We start from the raw sequence: 23,227 nt of genomic DNA, 5'->3' as shown, positions 1-23,227 counted from the left end.
TTTTAGTGGACTGATTAATTTGCACCAAATTCTACTCAGGTGTAAAGTCACAGTTTGTGCTTCTGGTGATGATAACAGAGATAAAAATTAGCTGGGTTTTTTATTTTATTTTTACGGTGATCCCTGTCACCTGCACACATCTTTTCGAAGCAACACGAACTGATTAATCACCCTTCACCTGTTTTAATACTTGCAACTGACTTTCTTGGTACCGTTTTAAACGCTGTGCAGATGACACAGGGTGCATGTGGATATTCTGACAAGAGCAGGCTCTGGGTTTACCCGGCGTTATTTTTTTTCTGAGCTACGATGCGGAGCTTTAGCTTCAAGACGCGCCTATACTCGTGCAGTCACTGAAGTCGGCAGGCGGGACGCTCCTCCCGGCGCTAGGCCCGGCCCGGCCCGGCCCGGCCCGGAGCTCGGCCCCCTCGCCCCGCCCCCGGTGCGGCCGCTTCAGGGCTCCGGCGGGCGCCGCTCCGCCATGCCGGGCGGCGCGCGGGGTCTGTACCGGCGGATCCTGCTGCTGCACCGGGCGCTGCCGGCCGCCCTGCGGGCGCTGGGGGACCGCTACGTGAAGGACGAGTTCAGGAAGCACAAGGCCGCCGGGCCCGCCGAGGCCCAGCGCTTCCTGCGGGAATGGGAGGCAAGTGCCCGCACCCCGCGGGGCTCCGACGGGCGGGCGGGGGCGGGGGGGGGGGGGAGCCGCCTCCTTGGCCGCGGGCGGCTCCGAGCCCGGCCCCGGCTACCGGCGCCGCTTCCCGCGGCGGGGCCGCCGGTGCGCAGGGGAGGCCCGGGCGGCCGCCCCGGCGAGGGGGCCCGGCCCCTCGCAGCCCGCCCTTGGGCCGGCGGCCGCAGCCTCGCCCGCCGTCCCTGCCAGCCCTGCCGTGACCTGCCGCCGCGGCAGCTCGCCGGGCTCCGCGACCTTCCGCGGCCTTGAGAGCGAGGTGGAGGAACGCCAGTTCGCTCCTTCGCCGCGGAGTGCCGCTGGGGCGCGGGATCGTGCGCTCAGAGAGGCTTCCGCCGGCACCCGCCCCCGAAGGGCGAACGCGTTCCAGAGTTAGGAAATTCCTTGTAATTCCGCATCTCTGGGCAGGTTGTCTTCTGCGGTTCCTCCTTGCCTCATCTACGTGTGATTGTAACTATGCACCCACGAGTATACATAACAATGACGACAATTAGATAATTGGCTATCTATACATATATAAAAAGATATGCGCAGAATTATCTGTATAATTTATAATAATATGTGATATAAACGTGTACATATATATTTATAACTACATACATAGCTAATTGTATAACTATAATTAGCTAAATACATAGGTGTAAATAGCTTTCCCATGAGCTTTTTTGAGTGACATTTTTTCAGAGTGTTTTCTAAGTAAACAAGTATTGAGTGAACATCGCTTCTCTGCTGAGCCCCCCACTGCCTCTCCCCCTGAGCTTAGTGTCTGGTTTCACCAACGACGGAAAAGCAGATGGCTCATAAGTGATTAGGATGTAAAAAGTTTCACCAGCAGCAGAGGAGGGAGACTCTTGAAGCGCTTTCCCCACATGCCTGAACTCCAGCAGATGCTAAGCTATTAATAGACCTCAAAAAATCCACACAACAGGCAAATGTTATAGACAATTCACAGAGGAAAATCTTCAATTAAAGCATAAAAACAACTGCAAGAGGCAGATCTATAGACAAGCTTCTCATTAATTTTCATGCTCATTTAATAGTATTTTTGAATCTCAAAACTCTTTTCCTTTCTGTGGGAGAAAATTTTATTCTGCTCTGCCCTGGGAGCTGGTTAGTGTGGGTACTGTTCAGTGCCTCCTGGTTTGCAAACAAGAGTAATGAGGACAGATCTGAACCATCCTTTCTACCTTCTGCACCTGAGATCTTGGAGTAAGGCACCTCCATTACCCTTGCACCGGGGCATCAGGAACCAGCAGGGAGAACACTGCCTGGTATCCTCTTCAGAGGAAAGGAACAAGTGTATTTTAATTGCCTCTTGCCAACTGATAGATCCAGAAATTAGGAAAACTTGTATCTGCCTCTCAAATGCCTGATGCTATTGTAATTCTCAATTACTGTTTACCTGATATTGCCAAAATGTTTCTGCATCGCTGCTTCCAATTTTAACATGAGCTAAAAAGACAAGTTATGGATTACTATTTTCAGTACTAAAATCTTAAAGTAGTTTTAGAAGAGGAACAAGATGTTTATGTTGAAATATCTTTAGCCATTTATGTGAAGTAAACAGTGAAAATGTTTCTCAGTTTTAAAATGGTTTAAGAGTAGATTACAGGGAAAACTGGGGAAAAAAATTAGACTGTGAGGAACAAGTAAAATTTTGAAACCTGATGTTTAGTGCTATTAGATATGTTCAAGGAAAGGAAACTAATAACTGTTTTGAATGTGTGCATATAAAGATCTTTGCAAATACGTCTGTCTTCTAACCAGATGCTGGTAGATATTTAGCACATAGTTAACGTGGCCCTTTTCATCTTTAATTTTTGTTTTGTTCTGGGATTTTTTTCTCCCCCAAATAATATTCTGTTTCAAGGACGAAATTTAAATTGGACTTTAATGTTTTTGGCCCGTGGGACTCACTCTGCATTTTATGCTATGCTATGGCTCCCAACCCCTTGAAGACTTGAACTAGATAACTGAGGAAGGTGGATGGTAGATGGCTTGGATTAGGTAACAGAGAAAGATGCTCTAGTTCATGTTGGGTTCCTCTTTGCACCCTTCCTGGGCAGCAGGACACTCATTTAATCAGAAATAGGCTGGAGGTTCTAGAACAGTTCTTGCAGAACACAGCCGTGTACCTGCGAAGCGCCAGGGTCCTGAAGGGCGAATGAATCACACAGTTATCAATGTGTGAAGTTGTGATATGCTGCTTCACATACATGAACTGTAACTGTACTTCTTGCCTCCATATCTACTTTGTTTGGTTTGTCTGTTTTTGCTTTAATAAAAAAAAAAACCAACCAACCAACCAAATCACTGCAACATTATTACAAAATGATGTTTATATTCCCTGTTAAATTTTACCTTTTTTTTTTTTTGAAAAATGCAAAGTTATAGCTCTGTTAACAGTTTTTTGAGATGTTGCATATGTCAGACACTTTTCTTTCTGATTTGCTTGTTCATGAGGTACGCTTATACCTTCCTGTATGCACTTTACTGTTGTCAGTACTCAACTTCCATCTGGAAAAATTGTTTCCTCGTGTCTTCGATTGCATGCAGGGTATCTGGTACAGAGTGGCATGATGTTTCCTGTTACAGAAAAATAGTGTTCATAATTTTATATTAAAATAGTGTATCTTAATGTATATCACCAGAAGGTGAAGATTATGGATATGATGATTGCATGGATGTTTCCTGACTTTGAATAAGGACTTCAATATGAAATATAATCTTATTAAGCCACCCCATATGCTTTTCTGAATGAAAATTTCCAAGGACAACTTATTTTAGCAAGAAATTGCTTGACTTTTCTTAAAATTCTTGAGGCTTTTTTTGGATAGTCAGACCTCTTGTGTATGCTTGAATATACTAGTTTATAGTCTGTGTTTGGGGTATGCTTTCTTGTCCTCCAATTTGATTTGTATTTGCTAATTGTTTAGTTAACAGACCTGGCATTTTAATCACATTATGGTTGTGCCAAATGATTTTTTTTTTTTCCTCCTTGGTATTTAAAACATGATAATTCAAGGTAACTGAGCACATTGATTGTTTATCAAAGAAAATAAGCTGAGAAAATTCCCTTTTTTCCTTGTGAAACGTGGTGAAAAAGCTGTGGGATTTTGCTGTAAAAGCTTTAAAAATAATTGTTAAAGGAATCTTAATTTTACAGGGCATTCAAACAACTGTGGTTTCTAGTATTGCCATGGTTCTTTAATGGTAGTTTCTGTACTGTAGCTTTTGGGAAGATACGAAATCTCAGTGCAGGACCTGAATACTCAGCCTAATTCTCAGACAGGGGACAGGCATTTTGAATATCTTTACAGTCCACAAAAGCACAGGTGAAGCCTTAAAGGGAGATTTCAAAGATTAACTTTAAAAAGAAATGGGAGTAAAAAGGCTCCCGAGTGATACTGCCTTAGTAGGCAAGTGATTTATATTGTTTTCATATAAAAATAATGAGGAGGGATCCCCTTGTTTGCCATGCACAGGAATTGAGGGGTTTAGTGTTAGAACCCAACTGCATAGATGGCTAATGTAATTTTATGGGAAAGCTAAACTGACCTGTTTGCCTTTACAAAATAGGGAAACTATCCTTTGAATATTATTGGAAGAGTTCTTAAGTGAATAATACTGATAGAAGTAGTCTGCAAGTACGTATGCATTTATATAAAAGTAGAACAATGTAAATTCTTAATTTTTCCTATCATTGGTGTTGGATTAATGGTTTGTGTCTTGAAACCAGCTGGAAAGTATTAAAGGGGGATACAATGAAACAGGCTTGGTTGTTCAGGAACTGTGGTTGTTCAGGTAGATTCAAATTAAGTATATAAATTATTAATACATGTTCCTTTCTATTTTCTAAATATTTAATATTTTAATTAAAATAATTGGTACTCATTTACAGGAGATGGCTGATATAATTAGATTGATAGTGATTATTAGCTTGGAATGCTATTGAATTAATGTTGACAGCTATGGTAAGTGAATTAGTTCAACAGTCTTCTAAATCGTATGGTAGCTGATGAGAATGCTTACTTAAGAATAGGTAATACTAAGATAATATTGATTACTTTATTCCAGGTTACAAATGATATAATGTAGCATATTCACCTAAGTAATTTCACTAATCATTTTTTTTACATCATTTAAGTTAATTCTGCTTTTAATTTTGAAAATGACTGTTTCCTACTTAGCTTGTTTAAAAAGCCTGACCCTGTAGATTGGAAGGTCTGGACTATCTTGAGATGAGCAGAATCATTCTGCAGAATTACATGACATTTTCTCACATCTAATAGATTGAATAAATTGCCTTGGAAATGCTTTGGCCACTCTTGACTCTGAAAGCCTTTTTGTAAGCTTTCAAATGAACTGAGACTGATTTGGGAGCTGGCATCTGCTGCTCTATACTTGGAAGAAAGGTGACATTTTTTCATCCCTGATAACAAATCTAGGCATTATATTGGTAAAATTAAGGTGGAACTGTATCTTTCTGTCTGGGGATCCTGGTCACGTAGCCTCTCAAGAATGGCTAATTTTTTGAACTAGCATGATACAAATAATTGTAATTCATCAAATTTGTTTTCAGTTGCCCATGTCACTTGCAGTACTTAGTTTGCTGAGATGATTGTGGGATGGTCTCATGATATTTCCCAGGACATAGTTGCCCTGATACATCTTTTTCTGCTTGTGAGTGGATACACTTAGAGGATTTTTTGCTTCTTAATTCTTTGGGCTAGTATAAGCGTCCATCCCCTTCTTGTTTTATTTTTAAGCTTCTGGAACTCAAATGAGAATTTTAAGAGCAAATAGCCAAGGAAAGTTGGGTGGGTGGAAGAGGAAATTGTGGCCAGTACTGGAGTAAGACTAGGATGGGAATGGGATGTGTGGGTTGCCCTTTGTACTGTCTTTCAGCAAATATATAGGTTGCATAATTCTAAATCTGCTGCTGACTTTCTGTATTCTGCTCTCAGTTTCAGTGAAGTACATTATATAAGTGATCTTTTATTTGCCTGACAAAGAAATACATTTTGTTGGAAGTGAAATATGACTTTAAGGTTTTTGCCATTTTATGACTTTAATAAAAGTTGTGAAATAGGATTTAAGAGTAGTATTTCATTGTAACATTACCGGATACATTGGAATTTGTTTTTAGTGATTTTTATGGCTATCTGGATGAAAGCCTTCTTATTAAGAGTAAATTCGTACTGAGGCTTACGTATTTAGCCCCCACTTAAGGTGTTCACTGGGTATTAATTTGTAAGAACTAAATTGGAGACAATTTCCTCTATTTTCTTTGATATTTCTCAAAAGACAGGAAAGAATTTCTCACTTTTCTGAGAGCTGTGGAGTTGTGGCTGATAAATTGAAGAGCATGTGGGATTTGGGTATGACCAGCCGCAGGAAATCAGCCTGCTGCTCTGACCTGGTGTTTCTGGTGACCTGCTTTGCTGTAAGATTTGAAGTCTACCTGTTTAAGATGGTAATTTCGACTTGGTGCACCCATGATTTGGTGAGTTTCCTGAAGCAGTGTTCATGTGCAGTTGTCCCTTTGACCAAAAAAATAAAGGCAAAGGTTGACCACATGGATACTTACAGCAGAGTTTCAAGGTAATAACATCCTTTCCATCTTATGGCATCACTTCCATACTTTCAGTGCTTCTTCAGATTTTGGTTTAGAAGCAGGAGCTGATGTCTACTCATCTTCCATGGAGAATTAAGGTGGTCTAGGAGCTTTTTCATGTGGAGAGGCTTGGGGTAACCTGGTAGATACCCACTGGTTTGTGTATGGTGCACAGCCATCATGGGAATGGGCATTTGGTACTCCTCATCTGAAGACCGGTGTCATTCTCTTGCAGATTCACCTGCCCACTGCTAAGGCCAGTGATTCTTTTTTTTTTTTTTTTTTCTCTGTACATATTGGTATGTGATAGCATTTGATTAACTTCTTTTGTTTAACTTTGTTATGTGTAAATACATCGCATTGTTTTTTCCTATTTCAAAAATGGTGTGGTCTAGAGTTGATGGAAAGTAAGACTTAAAGGCAAATGTGAGATTTTGTTTTAGACCTCTACTATTTACCAAATTCAAAATTTCATTAGCTGCGGCATCAATACTCTCAATGCTTCTGCCATGTTACTATGCCAATTATCTCTGTATTATCATATCTATGGTTGCATGTAGCTAGTCATGTGGCTGTCCTGATAACTGTGACTGTTAGTTGAAGTCTTTATTTACAACTGTTTTGACACAGCAGGAAATAATATCTGAGTCATTGGGGTCATATCAGACAGAAATGTCAGTCACTTGTGTGTGCCAGTCATCTCAGGTTATAAACGTCACATGGTAAATTCCAATGAAGTGATAGAACTTTGTATAAATGTGGTGTGCAAATAGGTTTATAGATTTCAGATAATTTGATCATTGCATGTATTTGTGAAGTATATAACATGTCTCTGATATTTAGAGTGGCATTAGTTAAATCCCAACTGAAATTTATTTGCAGAGTACAATTGTTATTAGTTGTAACTTAGATTGAGAAGTTTAAATTGCTGTAGAAGTAGGGTAAATCTCTAATATGTGTTAACAGTTTATTCCTTGCATTGAGTAGCACTGGTTTGGGAAATGAGCAGGGCATATTTGTTAATCTCTCCGATTTGAAGGCACTGTAGAAGTTTTGTGTATGCCTGCTCATGGTTACTTTCCTAATGAGTGCAGGTTTGTGACAGCCAGCCTGTGTTTAGATCTCTAAATAAGAAAATAGGAATGGTCCGGTCAGACACAGTAGAAGCAGAACCAGAAATGGAGCACTTATGGAATTGGCAGTTTAAAAGGTAATTCAGGTTTCCATCTAGTGGTAGTATAAAATTCTGTCCAAGCCATGTGAGACACATATGCATAACCATGCTAGCTCACGTACTGTAGTGCTTGTGTTTGCGTTTGAAATTTAGGAAACTAAAAGCCTTTATTATGTATAAATTATATACATAATAGCACTTAATTTTCAGGGCCTCCAGATTGTTTTAAGTTAGAACCAATCAGGAATCCATTATTTTGGCAGTGTGCATTCAGAACCCTGAGTACTCTTTGAATCTAAGGGTTTATCTTACTTGCTGCAAATTAGCCTGATTCTGCTTTTTCAGTGTTTCTTGACAGCCATTTCAAGAAGTTTAACTTGGTACAGGGTACAGAAGAAAATGTATGTCTTAAAACGTTGTCTTCAAATTGTATGTGTGCAAGTTATGAGTCTTGTTAGATTTCTTGTTTTCTTAGACTTTAAAAAAAAAAAAAAAAAAGGAGGTGGAGATAGGTATTCTGATTGCTCTGCCCCCATCTTAACATTCCAGTACTGTCTATTTGTATTATTTAAAGTATTGTACAGTTGAATTTAGAGAAACTTACCAGATTAGGTTTTCAGGTGAAGATAATATTGAGGTAACAAATCCACAGATCTTCTGAACTTTGTTCTGTTTGAAGACAATATAGTGGGTCAAACAGACAAACTGAGCATGAATTGGAATTGCTAATTTATAAGGATTTCTGTTTGTTTATATTTTATTGATACCTTCCTTTTAGCATTTGTTTAGTACTTATGTGAATATTGTCAGCTTGTAGTGTTTTGTAAGCATGGTAGTTTTACTGTGTTTTCAGTGCATTTCCACTATCAACGCTATAAACACTGCCAACTTTCCACAAGTGCCGTCAAGTACCATGTTTTGTAATTACTGCAATAATATTATGAGTGCTGTAATTGCGCATACTGTATGGGTATGCTTTTCTGTCCTATGTAGTCACAAAATAGATATTTTTTGCGAGTTAAAATGGAATCTAGAACACATCTGAATAATTGTTTTGAAATTGTTTTTTTTTTCCATTATTCTTTCAGTATCATGTGAGATGTCTGCACAAGTAGCATTATACAAATTGGAGGATTTTTAAAGCCCCAGATGCATGTATCACATCTGAATATAGAGCTGTATTTAAGACACACTGATGTATTTGGACCCATTAAGGGATGAAGGCTTTTTTATACTGTTCACTAATATTAAAGTCAGTTTGCACATTTCAACTTCATAATCTTGTATTTAGTAGCATCTTCATCAATCTTTATGTTGTTTTATCCATCTTTTGTAATGCCAGGAGCTTTGGCTGTTTTAATGTTGAAGCTGACTGTATCTACAACCATACATCTTCTGATTGATATCCTGCTGTTTATGCAGCTCACTCCTGGGAATACACGGAGCAGAAAATTTCTGATGAGATATTTTTATTTCTGTGTCTCAGAGCTGCTAATTTCAAACTGCATTTTCTAAAGGATATGATTTCAAAAACGTATTTACCCATAGTCTCTGATAAAATGTTTGAATTTATAGGTTTTTAAAGGTCATTTCCAGAAGTAATGTTAATGAGATATTTCTAATGAAATATACTAAAAGTACTTACTAACAGTAAGTTAGAAGTGATACTAGACGTAGAGTTACTGAATGTTGTTTTCTAGGCTTAGTGATATGTGGGGAGCTTGAGCCCTCCCTGTATGCTCCTTTTTTATTGTTTCAAGGATACCAGTGAGCAACAGAGCAGACTGAGGCAAAAGAGAACATGATGCACTTCTTTCCCTCCTGCAATAACTAGCTAAATCTGTAGAATACTTACTAAGTTGATCTTGTACCCATCTTTCAAGACTGGCTAGCAATTGATCTTTGAAATGTAGATGCATATTCCTTTGCTCATGGGTATTCCTGATTGATGTAAAATTGGTGCACTAGTTTTATGCTATTTTATACTAATCTTTTCATTTTTCTTCTTCCTGAACTATTCTATTCCTTAATTTAGAGGAAATTAACAGATCATTAGGTCACTGCAACCTTCTCTTTTTTTTCTTTTTTTTTTTTTTTTCTTTCTTTTTTTCTGAATCTGAACCAGAAGCCTGGTAGAAGGGTTTAAGTCCCCATCACCATTGCTTCTTTGGAAATGTCATGGCTGAAGGTATTGAGTTGTGTTGGTAATATTGATATTTACATGGCATGAACCAGAGCAATTGGTTTATTTTATGTAGACCACCAAATACCATTTTGTTCATAACCAGTTTCTTGCTTTTTATGATTGCATAGTGGAAACGTGGTCTTTGTAATTGAATTGAGTTTGTATGCTGTTTGATGTATATGCAGTCTGTATTGAGGGAAGAATTTGTATTATATTAGCAGTCTTTGAAACTTCATCAGTTTCTAACTGAAGTCTGCAGTGCTCTCCTGTAGTCTGATAGCTGATTTTTGACTTGAAAAATATCCTTCATAAGATTGCAGTTTTTGAAGTATACACATGATGGCAGCAAATACTTAAGTTGAGAAGGCTTGTTCCTGTACTAGAAACAAGTAGAGTAATGAATTTTCTAATATAAACTAAATTTTTCTAGTTCTAAACTAGAATCTAAACTAGATTCAATTCTTGTTAAATCATTTATTCAAATACATGTTGAGATTTGTTAACATACTGCTGCAGATTTTGAGAAGGCTTTTTAATTCAAAAACTTTACTGTGGTTTCTACCTGGTTTAGCCATAATGTTTTCATAATGTGCTTTCTGGTTTTGATTTGCATTGGGGCAGTTTGCTACCCCAGTAGCAAAACACAGCAGCTACCCCAGTAATTTACATTGTTTAGCATGGCCACCCTTTGGTACCCTATCAGGGAAAAGGGCACCTTACAACACTGTTATCCTTCAAGATGTTGCCCTGGCACTTCTGGTTCCCCAGTGATGCTGAAGTTTGCTTTTCTGAAGCTCATTTTTGTTTTTCGTTATTGGAGAAATATATCTGATCTCTCTATATTTCTCTTCCATGCTTCCTTCTTTAGAGTGCTGGTCTCTCAGTTTGTGATGATATTCACTCAAATTGTTTTTCACAATTGGATTTGTAGATGAGTCAAACCTGTGATGGAGAACCAACCTAAGATAAACACCCTGTACTAGCCTCCGTGATACTTAAAAATTTTTAAAAATATCCTCATCACATTAGAGGAACTTTATAGACTGCCAGCATATGATTCTACATTTTTCAGCAGATACTGGCACGGTGAAAGTCCCTTTTTTCTTGCAGTTGGAAAGTTCTTGGAGTTTTTCAAAGTATTTTTCTCATAGTCTTGTGTTGAAACAGTCCAACATGATACGTTTGCTTTGTTCATTCCTCTTGAGGCTTTTCTCTGGCACTTTTATCAACTTAATTACTTTCTTCTTCATGTATTCCTTAATAGATGTATATTTTTTGGCTCACTGTATAGTATTTTGTTCCTTATTTTTTCCCACAAAGTCATTCTTTTGAGGTTCTCATCTTGTAATCTAGATCAGTAATGTAAATTTTCCAGCAAGCATTCTTGGCCCAGTGAAGTACCCTTAGGACATCCATCAGGGATCGTGCCCAGGCTGTGTCTCGGACTCTGCACTGAGATGTGCACGGCAGCTCCCCGGTTTCCACCTGCAGGCTTCTGATGCCGTGGGCCTGGGCGGGAGTTGGGAAAAGCTGTGACCAGGTCACGGTGGAGCGATGGGGGCACCAGGGCTGAGTCTGGCTGTGAGCATGGCTTGTGTTTACCAACAGCAGCCTCCTTTAATTTCTAAAAGTCTAGTGATTGGATGACTGTGGATGTTTCAAGTCCGCATTGGATAATGGTAGTTGGATAACCAGCTGGTTCTTTAGCTGCAGATCTGATGTCAGATATCGTATAGTATGACATACATGACATAAAAGCCCACCTTTGCTTGCTACGATGGTATCAGAAAGGGAGATAACTATCACAGTAGCTTTCTCCTCTGGTTTCATCTGACTAACCTGGCAGCTGAGAGGAGGAGTCATTACAAAATTCTGATCAGCCATGATAGCCCCTAGAGCATGCCCAGAAGAGATGGAGCCTTGGTATGTAGACAAAAAACTCTCTTAAAAAAAAAAAAAAATTTATTTCATAAGGGATCTACTGAGTGTTAAAGTGATTATATTTTTGGAAATGTATGGTAATAGCCCAATATGCATATTTTTTTCACCAAAAGAAAAAAATTAGTGATAATAATGCCACATTTTAGGTGCTGTTGCAAAGTATATTAGTATTGCAGGGTGTTGTTAAGTGTAGGAACGTTTCTTTAAAAATGAAAATACATTCCTATTTTAATTCCTGGACATGGGTGAAACATTTAAACTGAATCTCTTTTTTTTTTTTTCTGTCCCTTCCAAAACAAATATGGCATGTGTCAGTCTTTCACAGTGTAATTTTAGGCCAAAAAGCTATAGGCTGCCACGGTTACAGGAACTATGGCTTGTAAGTATAACACCTCATGGAAAGTGCAGGTCAGCTTTAGGCTGTGGTACAAGCAGGTTGCTCTAAGATTAAGAATATTCTGGTTCATGTTGAAATTACTTGTTATCTGTATTTACTTCATTTACAGTTTTAATGCTTAGAATTAATTTTAAGGTGGACAGCAGATCATGATCATCACTTGTTTTCTAGGCCTCTTCAATTTTTAAATTCAGTTGATTATTTGCAGTGAAGCACGCTAGCAGGTTTTTTAACATCCGTTGCAGTGAGTCATTGTAAGAATTTATAAGAAATCCATGATGTGAAGAGTTTTAATTAAATAACAAACATATTATCTCCTTAGTGGTTTACAAAGATGAGATGGCGTATAGCTGTGTTTTTTTTTCACTAGTTTGTGAAAAGGAATTTCATAAGCAGTGCTAGCAATGTCATTCTGGTTAATGGGCAGTTCACTTCCATAACTATAACTGAAAGGAGTTACATTGTTAAGGAAAAGATCATCATCCTGTCAGTCAAGAAGCAATGAAAGTTGTAATGTAATAATGTGAACTCTGATTTTCCTTATTTTTTTTTTTCTATTTTATTGGTGAATCTGATTTTTGTGGAGTGCCTATCTGCCAGCAGATGCCACTCCTCAGCAGCACACTAGTTTCCCAAACTTGACCAGATAGAGGGAAATAGTTGTGGTAGACCTTTGTTTTTAGAAACATTGATGGCGGTTTGCCTGGGATTGTTTTTGTTATCCTTGATAAGAACAATCTATGCTACAAATAATTAAATATTTATATTTTACAATGAAGCTGTTTAAAGTTTTGTTTCCTGCTGATACATTAAACCCCAGGGCTGGAAAAATGTCAGTACATAGACTAAGATGCCCGTGTTCTTCAAAGTTTTGTGTAGAACTGTATTTTAATTGAATAGAGGATGACCCAGAAATCAACTGGATGTGGGTGAGGCCTGTCTTGGCCTCTGTAGACATCCACAGTAGAAGACTATTTTGTTAATTGGTGAATACGTTTGGACCAGCTTATCCTGGGCTGAGGTGATGGATTCCATCTTTCCAGCTCTGACACCTTCCATCTGTGTGGATCCAGTCTGCTGGTAATAGAAGGCTTCCTGGTATGACTAACAAGTTGTTGATTTTTCACACACATCCACCTGTGTGTGTTCTAAAGGGTTTAGTTTTATGTGAGAGATCTGTTAAATATATATATATATACACACACACACGTATGTATCCCTACCCCCCTTTAAAAATAATATGGACCACTTTCTTGTTGCTGGTGGGACACCTGTGATGATCCAGGGATGCCATTTGAACCCTGGAGAATAAACTGTGAAAAAAGCTGTCTTTGCCAGTATCTGCATTCCTGAACAATTCCTGGGAAAGGGCTTCTTTAAATTGCAGTTTGGGTTCTATAATTTGAGTTTTGCTAGAAAGGCAGCCCGAGAACCTGCAGGACCAGAGCAGACCATGTGTCAGCTTAGATACGGCCCTTACCCATTTGCTGTTGTCTGGTCCTTGCTGCTGGTTTTACAACATTGATAGTTCTTGATTTTCTGGAAAGGCTGTAATTGTAAGATGAAAACATTTTGGTTTGCCTTTTTTTTTATAATTTAACTTTCTGAGATGTTTCAAAACTAGGATGTTTTAATTATCATAAATGTATGTTTTTCCATTGGTAAAGATGAATTTCTCTGGTCATTTATATTCAACTTATTCTGAATGGAGAGATATAAAGGGATGCTCAAAAATGTTTTAGTCCAGTGGAGAATAGCAAAACAATTAAAACAGAAAGATTAAGGTGGAAGGTCAGCACTGACAGCTACAAGTTCTTCTCTTGAGTATATATTGTCTGATTTCAAATAAATAGATATTAAACTGTTTTGTAAGAAATGGGGAAACATGGAAATAATATTTCTGAACTGTTATGAGTGATGTGTTCATCAAGTAGTAGAGGTTTGCTATGTATTGAAACTCACATCCTAAAATAGGATTTAACTAATGAATTGGTCAGAAGTGGAATGTCATCATTAGCTTTTTGAAGTTGAACAAACTCATGATCATAAAGTGATATTTTGTGTCTATCTAGCTTGAAAACGTTTGAGAATTTTTTATCAGCATTTACTTAATAGTTACCAATAACCTGTTTTCATAAAGGGTAATATGGAATTGTTCAGGGTTCTGTACCTTGATTTTATATTCATCAGCTCTTCCTAGGAAATTTTATATTCTGCATTTTGTTTTATTAGCGTAATTTTCAGAAAAAAGTTTTTCTGAATTCATTTGACATTACAACAAACTTGCTTCTCTTAAGGACAATTTTTTTTCTGTAGCTTTGCCTAGTATCAACTATCCAGTATCAACAGGTGTTTTACAAACTGAATTTTCGAGATGTTTACTATTTCCAACTGTTGAGGCTTGTTTTTTTCTGTATACAAGTAAATATAGATACATATTGTACATATATGGTATATTTCAGGGGTTTGGTGTTGTCCTGCTTTTGACTGGGATAGAGTTAATTTTCTTACTAGTAACTGGAACACTGCTGTATTTTGGATTTACTGTGAGGATAATGTTGATAACACGCTAATGTTTTAGTTGTTGCCGAGTAGTGCTTATCCTAAGTCAAGGAGTTTTCAGTTTCCCGTGTTCTGCCAGCGAGGAGGGGCACAAGGAGCTGGGAGGGAGCACGGCCAGGACAGCTGACCCGAACCAGCCCAAGGGATATTCCATACCATAGGACGTCATGGTCAGTATATAAACTGGGGGGAGTTGGTTTAGGGGGGAATCACTGCTCAGGCATCAGTCAGCGGGTGGTGAGCAATTGAACAGTGCATCACTTGGGTTTCTTGCATTTTATTTCTCTCCCTTTTTGTTATCTTCCTTTTCATTACAATTATTACTATAATATTTTATTTCAATTATTAAACTGTTCTTATCTCAACCCATGAGTTTTAGTTTTTTTCTTTCTGATTCTCCTCCCCATCTCATTGGGAGGTGGGGGCGAGTAAGCAAGGGGCTGTGTGGTGCTTAGTTTCCAGTTCGGGTTAAAGCACAATGGGCACCATCTACTTCACTGAGTAATTAATGGTTTTGACCTGCAGCAAAGCATGTTGAAATCACAAGATTATTTAAATGGGTTCTAAAATTGCAGATGTGCTGGACGGTCTTCTCAGTGGACAGCAGTGATGTTGTGCTGCTTTCTGCAGGCATGTGGTTGAGTCATGGCCACCTCCTGGTAGCATCAGTCACAAAAAAATTGGAAAATTTTCCCTTTTTTTCCCTGAGTTCATGGTGGCAGAATTGTCTGTCATTGATAAGGTTGCTAAGTCTTTTAGGTTGGAAGGCAGCCAGTTCAGTGGTGATGCCAGTAGAAGGGTGGTGAATGAAATTTGAAGGAGCAAAATGAAGTGTAACAAGATGTTGGCTGCCAGGATTGTGGAATAGTTCCCAAAGTAAACCGAGATCTGACTGAATAGCTTTCAGGTTAGTAAGAAGGAAAACAATCTTGAAATTGCTGTACCTTTTAGTACAAAGTATCATGGGCAAAAGAATCATCATTCCAACATGCTGCAGTTTGTAGCACTGTTGGCTAAAACAGAGGCAGAAATCTGAACAGGAGCCATTAAATGCTTTATAGTTTTCTTGCTGTTTTATTTTGACTTTGCTAAATTGGCCTACATCAAACTTTCAAACTGTTACTGAAATTGTGTTTGATTTTGCAGTGACTGACTTTTTTGAATACCACTGGGTACTTTTTGCAACATAGTCTATAGAGAACAAACTTGAGGAATTTTGTTGTCTTATTGTCATTGATAATTGGAAGGTATTTCTTCTGTTAATAAAATAAACGTACAAAAGAATATGAATACTTAGTATAGTACTATTTTTTTGCTTTTTTTACTAAGTAGAATTGAAAATTTGCAAGTAGGAGACAAATTTGTATCTTACATAAGGATGTAAAATACTTTTTTTATTGTAGTCCATGCAGCACAGTTTTAGACAATGACTTTTGTCTAAACTATTCACAAGTATTGCTTATGGATGAGACAGGAAGCTAGATACACAAGGAAAGACAGGGAAAATAGAAAAAAGAAAATAGTGGATATTTTTAACTGGAAGAATGTTGAGGCATTGTTGTACAATAGTAAGGAGGAAAAATAATAAGGATTGATGATCCCACTGATTTCTTGCTATTTTTTACCTCACTAGGAAGTGTGGAGAACTTGCTGTAGGTGAAGTTCCTTCCAGCTCTTTTACTGAAGTATGAAGGTAAAGTCATTCATGTATCAGGGCGTTTGATTAAGAGAAAGGAGTCTGAATTTTGCAATTGAAGAACATAAGCATTTACTTGATTGCATTGAAGCAAACCTTTGTATTAGTTCTGCTTAATAACATATTGCAAATATTGTCCCATTTGGATGGTGTACTCTGCCACCCAGTCTTCCCTGGGTGAAGTGATAAGGTTATCACTCAGCAGGCTGAGTGATAAGGTTCTGGAAAAAACTATCCCAGTACAAAAACTGCACATCACAGAGGAGATTCTAAGCCAAAACCAAACTGTGTGTGAAATAAGCATTCGACTTGGGAATACAGCTCTTGCAGAGCGTGGTGGGATCTATTGGCTGTTTGGCCCCAGCCCTGCTGGGCTGGAGCTGTACTGCTGAATCAGATGTGCCTGGGGCTGCTTTGCAGCTGGCAGTGGAACAGCCCACGTCCATGGTGTTAAACTCTTACCCTCCAAAACAGGGTGGCCACATGCCTGGGAGCAGTCCCTGATCTGTGCCAGCTCACTGGCTGGGCCTGGGAGTTGTTTGGGAGAAAGCTAGTTATCCTTAATCAAACCCTGTGCCAGGGACCATGGCACTGAGCTCCCAGGGCGGGTGGTAGAGGTCTGGTACCATCTCACAGTGTTCCCTGGCACTGTTTTAAGTTGTTACTGCAGACAGAGCTCTGACTCCTCTGCTGTCAAGTGCAAGTACTGCTTTTTTTCTGGATTCTTTCTCTCTTGCATTAACAGATTCTCATCAACCATTAGATTTATCTAACTTTCTCCAAATCAAGAGTCATTATCAAGGAACCTGTGTGCATATCTGAGCAGTTCTAAGAAACAAGTTCTGAACTCCCCTAGTGCTATTCTGTTGCTGGTCTGGTAAAATAAGGGGAGACTTTCTAGGCCTTTATGAAATTGCACGTAAGAGCGGGGCGCTGTGTTTGTATGGCAGCAGTTGTGGATGTTCTGCTCTGAATAGATAGAAAATACATTTCTGGAAGGAAAAGAAAGCAAAAAAAAAACAAAAAACCCTTGCTGTCTTTCTAGCCCGGCAGGATTGCCAGACATCTGTCCTGTTACTCTGCATCCTAGATATGAAAAATGTTATTTGAATGCTACTATTTCTTTAAAATTTAATTTCTACTTCAATTCAATGAGAGTGTTCACTGGTATTAACCCTTTCAGTGTCCTCTTGAGAACATACTTCAGCTATCATTCATACTTGCTCTTTGCATTGATAAGGCAAGGAAGCACACTTTCTCGTCATTCGGTTTTACTGACCCGCTTCTGAAATGTCATGGATCAAGTTTAAACTCTCAGGGGCCACAGCAGATGAGACCATGGCACTGCGAAGTTCATTGTGTGCAGTGCCTGTAGGAGGGTGTTGTATGGGTGAAGAGCAGCCTGAGGAAGCCTGATTAAACTTGCTTGGATAAAGATGAGTGTGGAGGTATTCCCAAGTTCCCTGGAAAAACGAGAGCTACTGTGATTTTATGTGATACACCAGGGACAAGCAGACAGAAAATACAGTTTGTTTCTCTTTGGGTAATGACAGTTTGTGGATTAGGGCGTTTCTAAGCTATGCTTTGTTGTTGTTGAGCCTTATTTGGTGAACTGGTAGCTTTAAGATATATTGCTTGTAAATGTTGATCAGTTATTTTTTGGGTGCTGTTGCATAAAGTGTATTGTGTTTCAAGTGGAAAGGAGGTTTTGTTCTTTTCACTTGCGTACTGTACAAATAAAACTTTAATGACTGTTCGATTTAGTGAGGAAAATAATAAGTGCAGTCTGTGTTTCTTTTATGAGAAATAGCTGCCAATGAAGTTTTGTGTTTGTTATGACAGAATAGGATGGAAACTAGCTTACATGTGCATTCAGTAAAACCTCATGTTCTGATACATTTTGAATAAATCAGCTGATTATTGAATGATTATTATGTTCTATTACTAATCTCTTAAGTATGTGAACTTGTCTGTCTTAGTGAAATTTGTAGTCGATTTAGTTGTTTTTATACATTTGTCTTGGGGGAGAAAATAACTGTTTGTTATAGTATGATATATTTAGTACTGGAACATTTAAAAAAAATCTTAAATCTTGTAATCCTCAAAACATAACGTCAAAACTTATCAGTAACCTGAGATTTGTATTTTAAATATATTTTACTTAGGGATAGTCATTAAAATATAATTTGGACTAATCTTGGCTTTTTAATGAGTAGAGTAATAAAGCAGAGGTAGCTTGGAAGACTTGGCTGGAAGGGACCTGTGGAAACCCCTACTCAGAGCCTTGTCTGGTCACAAATCCTTGTGATTTTTGCTGTTTGGTGTAGAGGATGTGGAGAGAAGAATTGACTTATAGTATAATTTTTAAATGTTATCTGAGAAAATTCCCACAGTTGCTGGTGTTCAAGCAAAACTAATTACAGTGATAGAAGTCAGAAAGTTATAATTTAAATCAGCATTCACAACTAAATGGTACTGAAATACAAGTCCTGATTACTCTGAAAGTACATGATCACTGACATGCATTGGTATCCTTTGCAGTACATCTAATCACTTGTTTTCAATCCAAGAATAATATGTCCTGAAGAACTGAAAATCATACTGTGTTGGGTTTTGCCCAATAATTTGTTCAGTTTATATATAAGTGTAACTCTGTAGGTGTGATGTTGGCTGTGTGTTTACATTCCAACAATACGTTCAGTAGGCTTTAGTTTAGTTTATCTGATTTTGTATTGAGACACAAGTCAGCCATATAAATTACACATGTGGCTGAAATGAGGGTTAATGTGCTAGACACTATGAAGTGTAATTGTGATGGAAAGACATTTACAGCAATTAGCAGGGGCTTGGAAACCAATATTATCCTGGCATGAGTGCTGTCTACATCGTTATTAATTTTTATTGTTTTTAATGGACTGTGCACTTATTTGCACAAATATACACTTTTAATAAACATTAACAAGTATAGGTAGGAATAAATTAAGCCTATGAGTTTTCAGGTTCTTCTTTTGAAAATCAGTTCCATGGTATCCAAAAGACTTAGTTCCAGTCTTCGGCATTACAATTTTAGGATACATTATCTGGATTGATATCTAACAGTGCTTCACTTGAATTTATTTAGTAGTCCAGCAGAAAGCATGCAACAGTGTGTAATGGATTTAACTGAAGTATGAATAAGAACTTTGTTTTATTTGGCTTTGTCTTTTTTTTTTTTTTTTTTTTTTTTTTTTCCACTGACAGTTGTTCAATTCTGATGTGAGATGAAGTCCTCGTGACCCCTTGTACTATTTAGCATATCCCATTTGTTGATTAAAGCTTTTGGTACAATAACGCACCTATCACTGGCAAGTTACAAAGTTACTTGCCAAAGGTTTCCTTTTTCCTGAGTAATGGGACGTTTTTGTTTGTTTTAATTTGTCATTAGGTTGCTTGTAGGCAGCGTTTTTGAGGGAAGATAGGATCCTAAAGATATTTCAAATAAGTTTGATAATTTTGACAGTAATTGTGGCAGAACCTTCCCAGGGAAATTCTCCACCCACCTGATGAAATAAAGCAGTACTAAGCTGGGTTCTGCAAAGGAAGATGTTATGCAAAGCTGTTATTTGTAAAATCACTGCTACAGTGGATATAGCAAGCAATTTAATGAAGATGAGATCTGTTGTATTTTTTATCATAAATACAGTAGAATATAAATGATCCCATTGCTTCCCCCCCCTATTGATGTATGGTTTTGTTTTCAGTGTTTTCCTCTTTTAAGAAATTAAAAATTCATGTTAAAATGTTATATTTTGACATAGAGAAGATAAGTTAGGTTTTGTTCTGTTTTTCTCAGGCAACAGTCAATAGTAAAGGCTAGTCCTGCAGTCTAAGAGCGGGTGGACGTCATGGCTGAATGTAGTGTAGTGCACGTGCCTGCGGGGCAGAGATCCGCAGGGAGCCGGGGAGGGCTGGGAACCACGGAATGGTCAGGGCACCAAGGCGATGCCCGGCCACGGCCCTGGGACCAGCCCTTGCAGATGCCTTCAATGTCTAGCCCACGTGGACAGTTCAGCAAGCAGCCCACAAGTGGATTTTGGTGTCAACAACCGTTTATTCTAGTCTGCGCATCTTTTCTGTGGGGGAAACGGGGCACATGCTGGGACGGTAGAGGAACCCTCGCAATCTGATGCGTTCCTGTGCAGGGCCGTGACCTGCTGCATCTGCGTGTCGTGCTCACCTGCTGCATCTTCATGATCCTGGTGAGCGGGAGGAGTTTCCGCTACATCACTAAACAGATTTAGTTTTGACGAGTGTAAGCTCTCCCGTGGACCGGCAGCTTCACAAATGCAATGGGATTGATGTTTCTTGGAGGATTTCTTGCCCCTCCTCGTCCCCTTTTAGCGAGCGTGATTTTTTTTCAGAGGCACATAAAGCATTCTGCAGGGCAGCAAAGCATGCCAATATTCATCCCCTCCTTAAGACTGAAATAAAGGCCTGCTCACGAAAGATCCCATAATTTACTATCGGTGTGGTTCAAGAGGAAGCACTGTTGGGTGGTCGGTGATGTAAATGTTATTCAAGATTATTCTGCTGGTGTTTTCGGGCAACTTAATGGAGAGTTTTCTCCTGTTTACTCTTTGCCTAACTCTATAGTGAATTCTGTGACTCAATTAAAAAGCAGAGTAGCCTAATTGGGAGTTTACCTTAGATAGGTAGCTCTAAAAGCCATCCTGCAGAGTGGAGAGTGAGACAAGAATTCATCCCGATTCTCATGTAACTGCCTGCTTGTGGGCAGATGTACACAAGACTTCTGTATTTTTCTTGGCTAGGAAGCAAAATTCATCAAGACATATAAGCAACTAAAAAAATTTAAAGTTTTGATTGTTCATATGGCATTGCATTGCTTTAAACAAGTCTGGAGTAGTTTTAAAGCCATGCAAATGTAAGTTGAGATAATTCCTTAACATTGAAAAGTCTTAAAACAAATGAAACCTCTTGGATAGTTTGTATTCTCTGACTGGTAGAAACCTTGAGGCAACCTATTTATTCACACAATAAGTGGATGGCAAGAAGAGATTTTTCTAGAACTTACTGTATAGCAAATTTGAAAACTCTTTCTGATCATATACAGTAGAAAAATTACTTATTTCTTAATATAGTATGAACAAACAGTGCAGCAGTTTGATGCTAATGATAAAAGTATCATTGTATTAATGTGGAGAGAGCATCTGAGTGGATGCAGATGTACCATACCAAACCATTTAAGGTACCACTCAGCGCAGAGGTAATTTATCTCAGGGAGAGTTTTGACATACAAATAGAACTAGTATGTTACACTTTCCATTCCTGATACCTTCTCTACAGGCAGGCTGCTCTGCTCCAAAAGTTAATGTTTTACCCGTAGCTGAAGACTGTGATACCCAGCTGTGGAAGCACCTGGGAGGCTGGCAGCTAGAGCACAGAGCTAAGCCGGCTTGACCAGTGTTAATGTGGCACATTTGTGTTTCTGAAAGGTTGCCTTAATATTTTCCTGGCTCTGGTGTTTTCACATTCTTTTTAAGATGCTTTAAATTATTGAGGTAAATTACGTTCTGTTCTAGTTTAACATGTATTTTTGCTTGGGACAAGACAGCCTGTGGTTGCACAGAGAAAAAGGAGATGTTCTAGGTGGGTGAGAAGTTTTAGGAATAAGTAGGCAGTCTGGATTTTTGTTGTGGAAGCTTAAGTTTTTGTTACCTGGGTGTTCATTTTAAAGTTAAGTACGTACAACTTTAAGCTATTTTACTTACTTGATTTCCGTCCCTTTATTACTTCCCCAACCCTGCTTTCCTTGTCATTTGCTAATTCAAAGCAAGCATCCTTTAATAGTTGGAAAACCTCTTGCAACAGCAGAAACAAAAAAGAAGGAATAAAACAAGGTTTAGGTGAGTTAATTTTGAAGTATGTATTGTCTAGAGATTAAAGGAGAAGGTGCTCAGGCTTGAATTTGATATATATTTGATCTCCCCAAGAACACTACAGAATATTTTACAGTGTTTTTCAGAAGTTCTTTCAGATTAGCTGTCTCTACAGTACTTTACTGAATTTTTAAACTTGTTCAGCAGATCAGTGAATTTTACTTTTTCCTTTTGTATTTAATCCCTCCAGTCTTCTGTGACAGCCCAGCCCATCCTTGCTGTATCGTGACAGATGCTATAAAAATCCTCTTAAATGTCAGAGCCATTGGATAAAGGGATAAATAGATAGTGACTTGCAGATGATTACAGAAGATTTTAGTTTTTTCAGATTGGAGGGCTCTGATGTAGTCAGTACAGATACATGCTCCTTTATAGCAGCTCTTGAACATCCTGAGGACACATTTGTTTTCTTCCGTTAACTTCTCTGGCTACTTCTGAAGTAGTTCAGAGATTGTATGAAAATCTCCAAGTTAAAAACCCTTGGTAAGATACACAGATTTGTAGGCTTCAGAGTTTTTTGACCTTAAATTGCTATAAAAATCAGCACAATTTTAGAATTATGTTTAGAATGCTAATTTATCTGATCTTTTTTGTCCGTACTGTTGTATCAGAGGACTTTCTGGCTGTGTATATGTTATAGCACAGTATTTTAGGAAAATAAAACAGAGTAAAGAACTTTCTGTTGTAATTTTGAGAGCAATAAAACCTAAAGAAGGAAATCCTGTGATTTGTTCTGTTGCTTGGAGGATATGGAAGACCTTTTAAACAATTTATATTATTAACCGTATTTGACAGCGGTACATTTATGTGTATGCAAAGTGTATGTCTTTGAATGCCATTTATCATCTTTTGCTGCAGCAACAAGAACTTTTGAAATTTTCACTGGCTTGAGCACAGAGATTAATGAGTTAATATTTTTTGCCTTTTATTAAGTACTATGAAGTACATGTTAATTGCAGCAATAAGCCTTCTTTCCATAGAGCGAGTTTACAAATATAAACCAGTATATTGTTAGTTGTGTTAAGGAAAATGTC

At 38.3% G+C, this 23,227-nt stretch overlaps 1 protein-coding gene across 4 annotated transcripts in view; it reads left to right on the top strand.

Moving 5' to 3' along the window:
• Nucleotides 1-407: 407 nt before the first annotated feature.
• SDHAF3 (succinate dehydrogenase complex assembly factor 3) overlaps nucleotides 408-23,227 on the top strand; it is a 64,055-nt gene continuing 41,235 nt past the window's right edge. For 3 of the 4 annotated variants that reach the window (XR_006166213.1, XR_006166212.1, XM_042801931.1), the window contains exon 1: nucleotides 408-643. Coding sequence is in view for 2 of the 4 variants with exons in the window: in XM_042801931.1 (XP_042657865.1) it covers nucleotides 482-643 (162 nt within the window). In the remaining 2 variants the exon portion in view is untranslated. The remainder of the gene's footprint in view (nucleotides 644-23,227) is intronic. The other variant, XM_042801930.1, reaches the window with a different exon arrangement.

This window comes from Tyto alba, unplaced genomic scaffold, assembly GCF_018691265.1.
Source record: "Tyto alba isolate M040663 unplaced genomic scaffold, T.alba_DEE_v4.0 Super-Scaffold_38, whole genome shotgun sequence".
Classification (NCBI taxonomy): Eukaryota; Metazoa; Chordata; class Aves; order Strigiformes; family Tytonidae; genus Tyto; species Tyto alba.
Note: the sequence above shows the minus strand (reverse complement) of the source record. Positions and strands in the feature narration are given on the sequence as shown.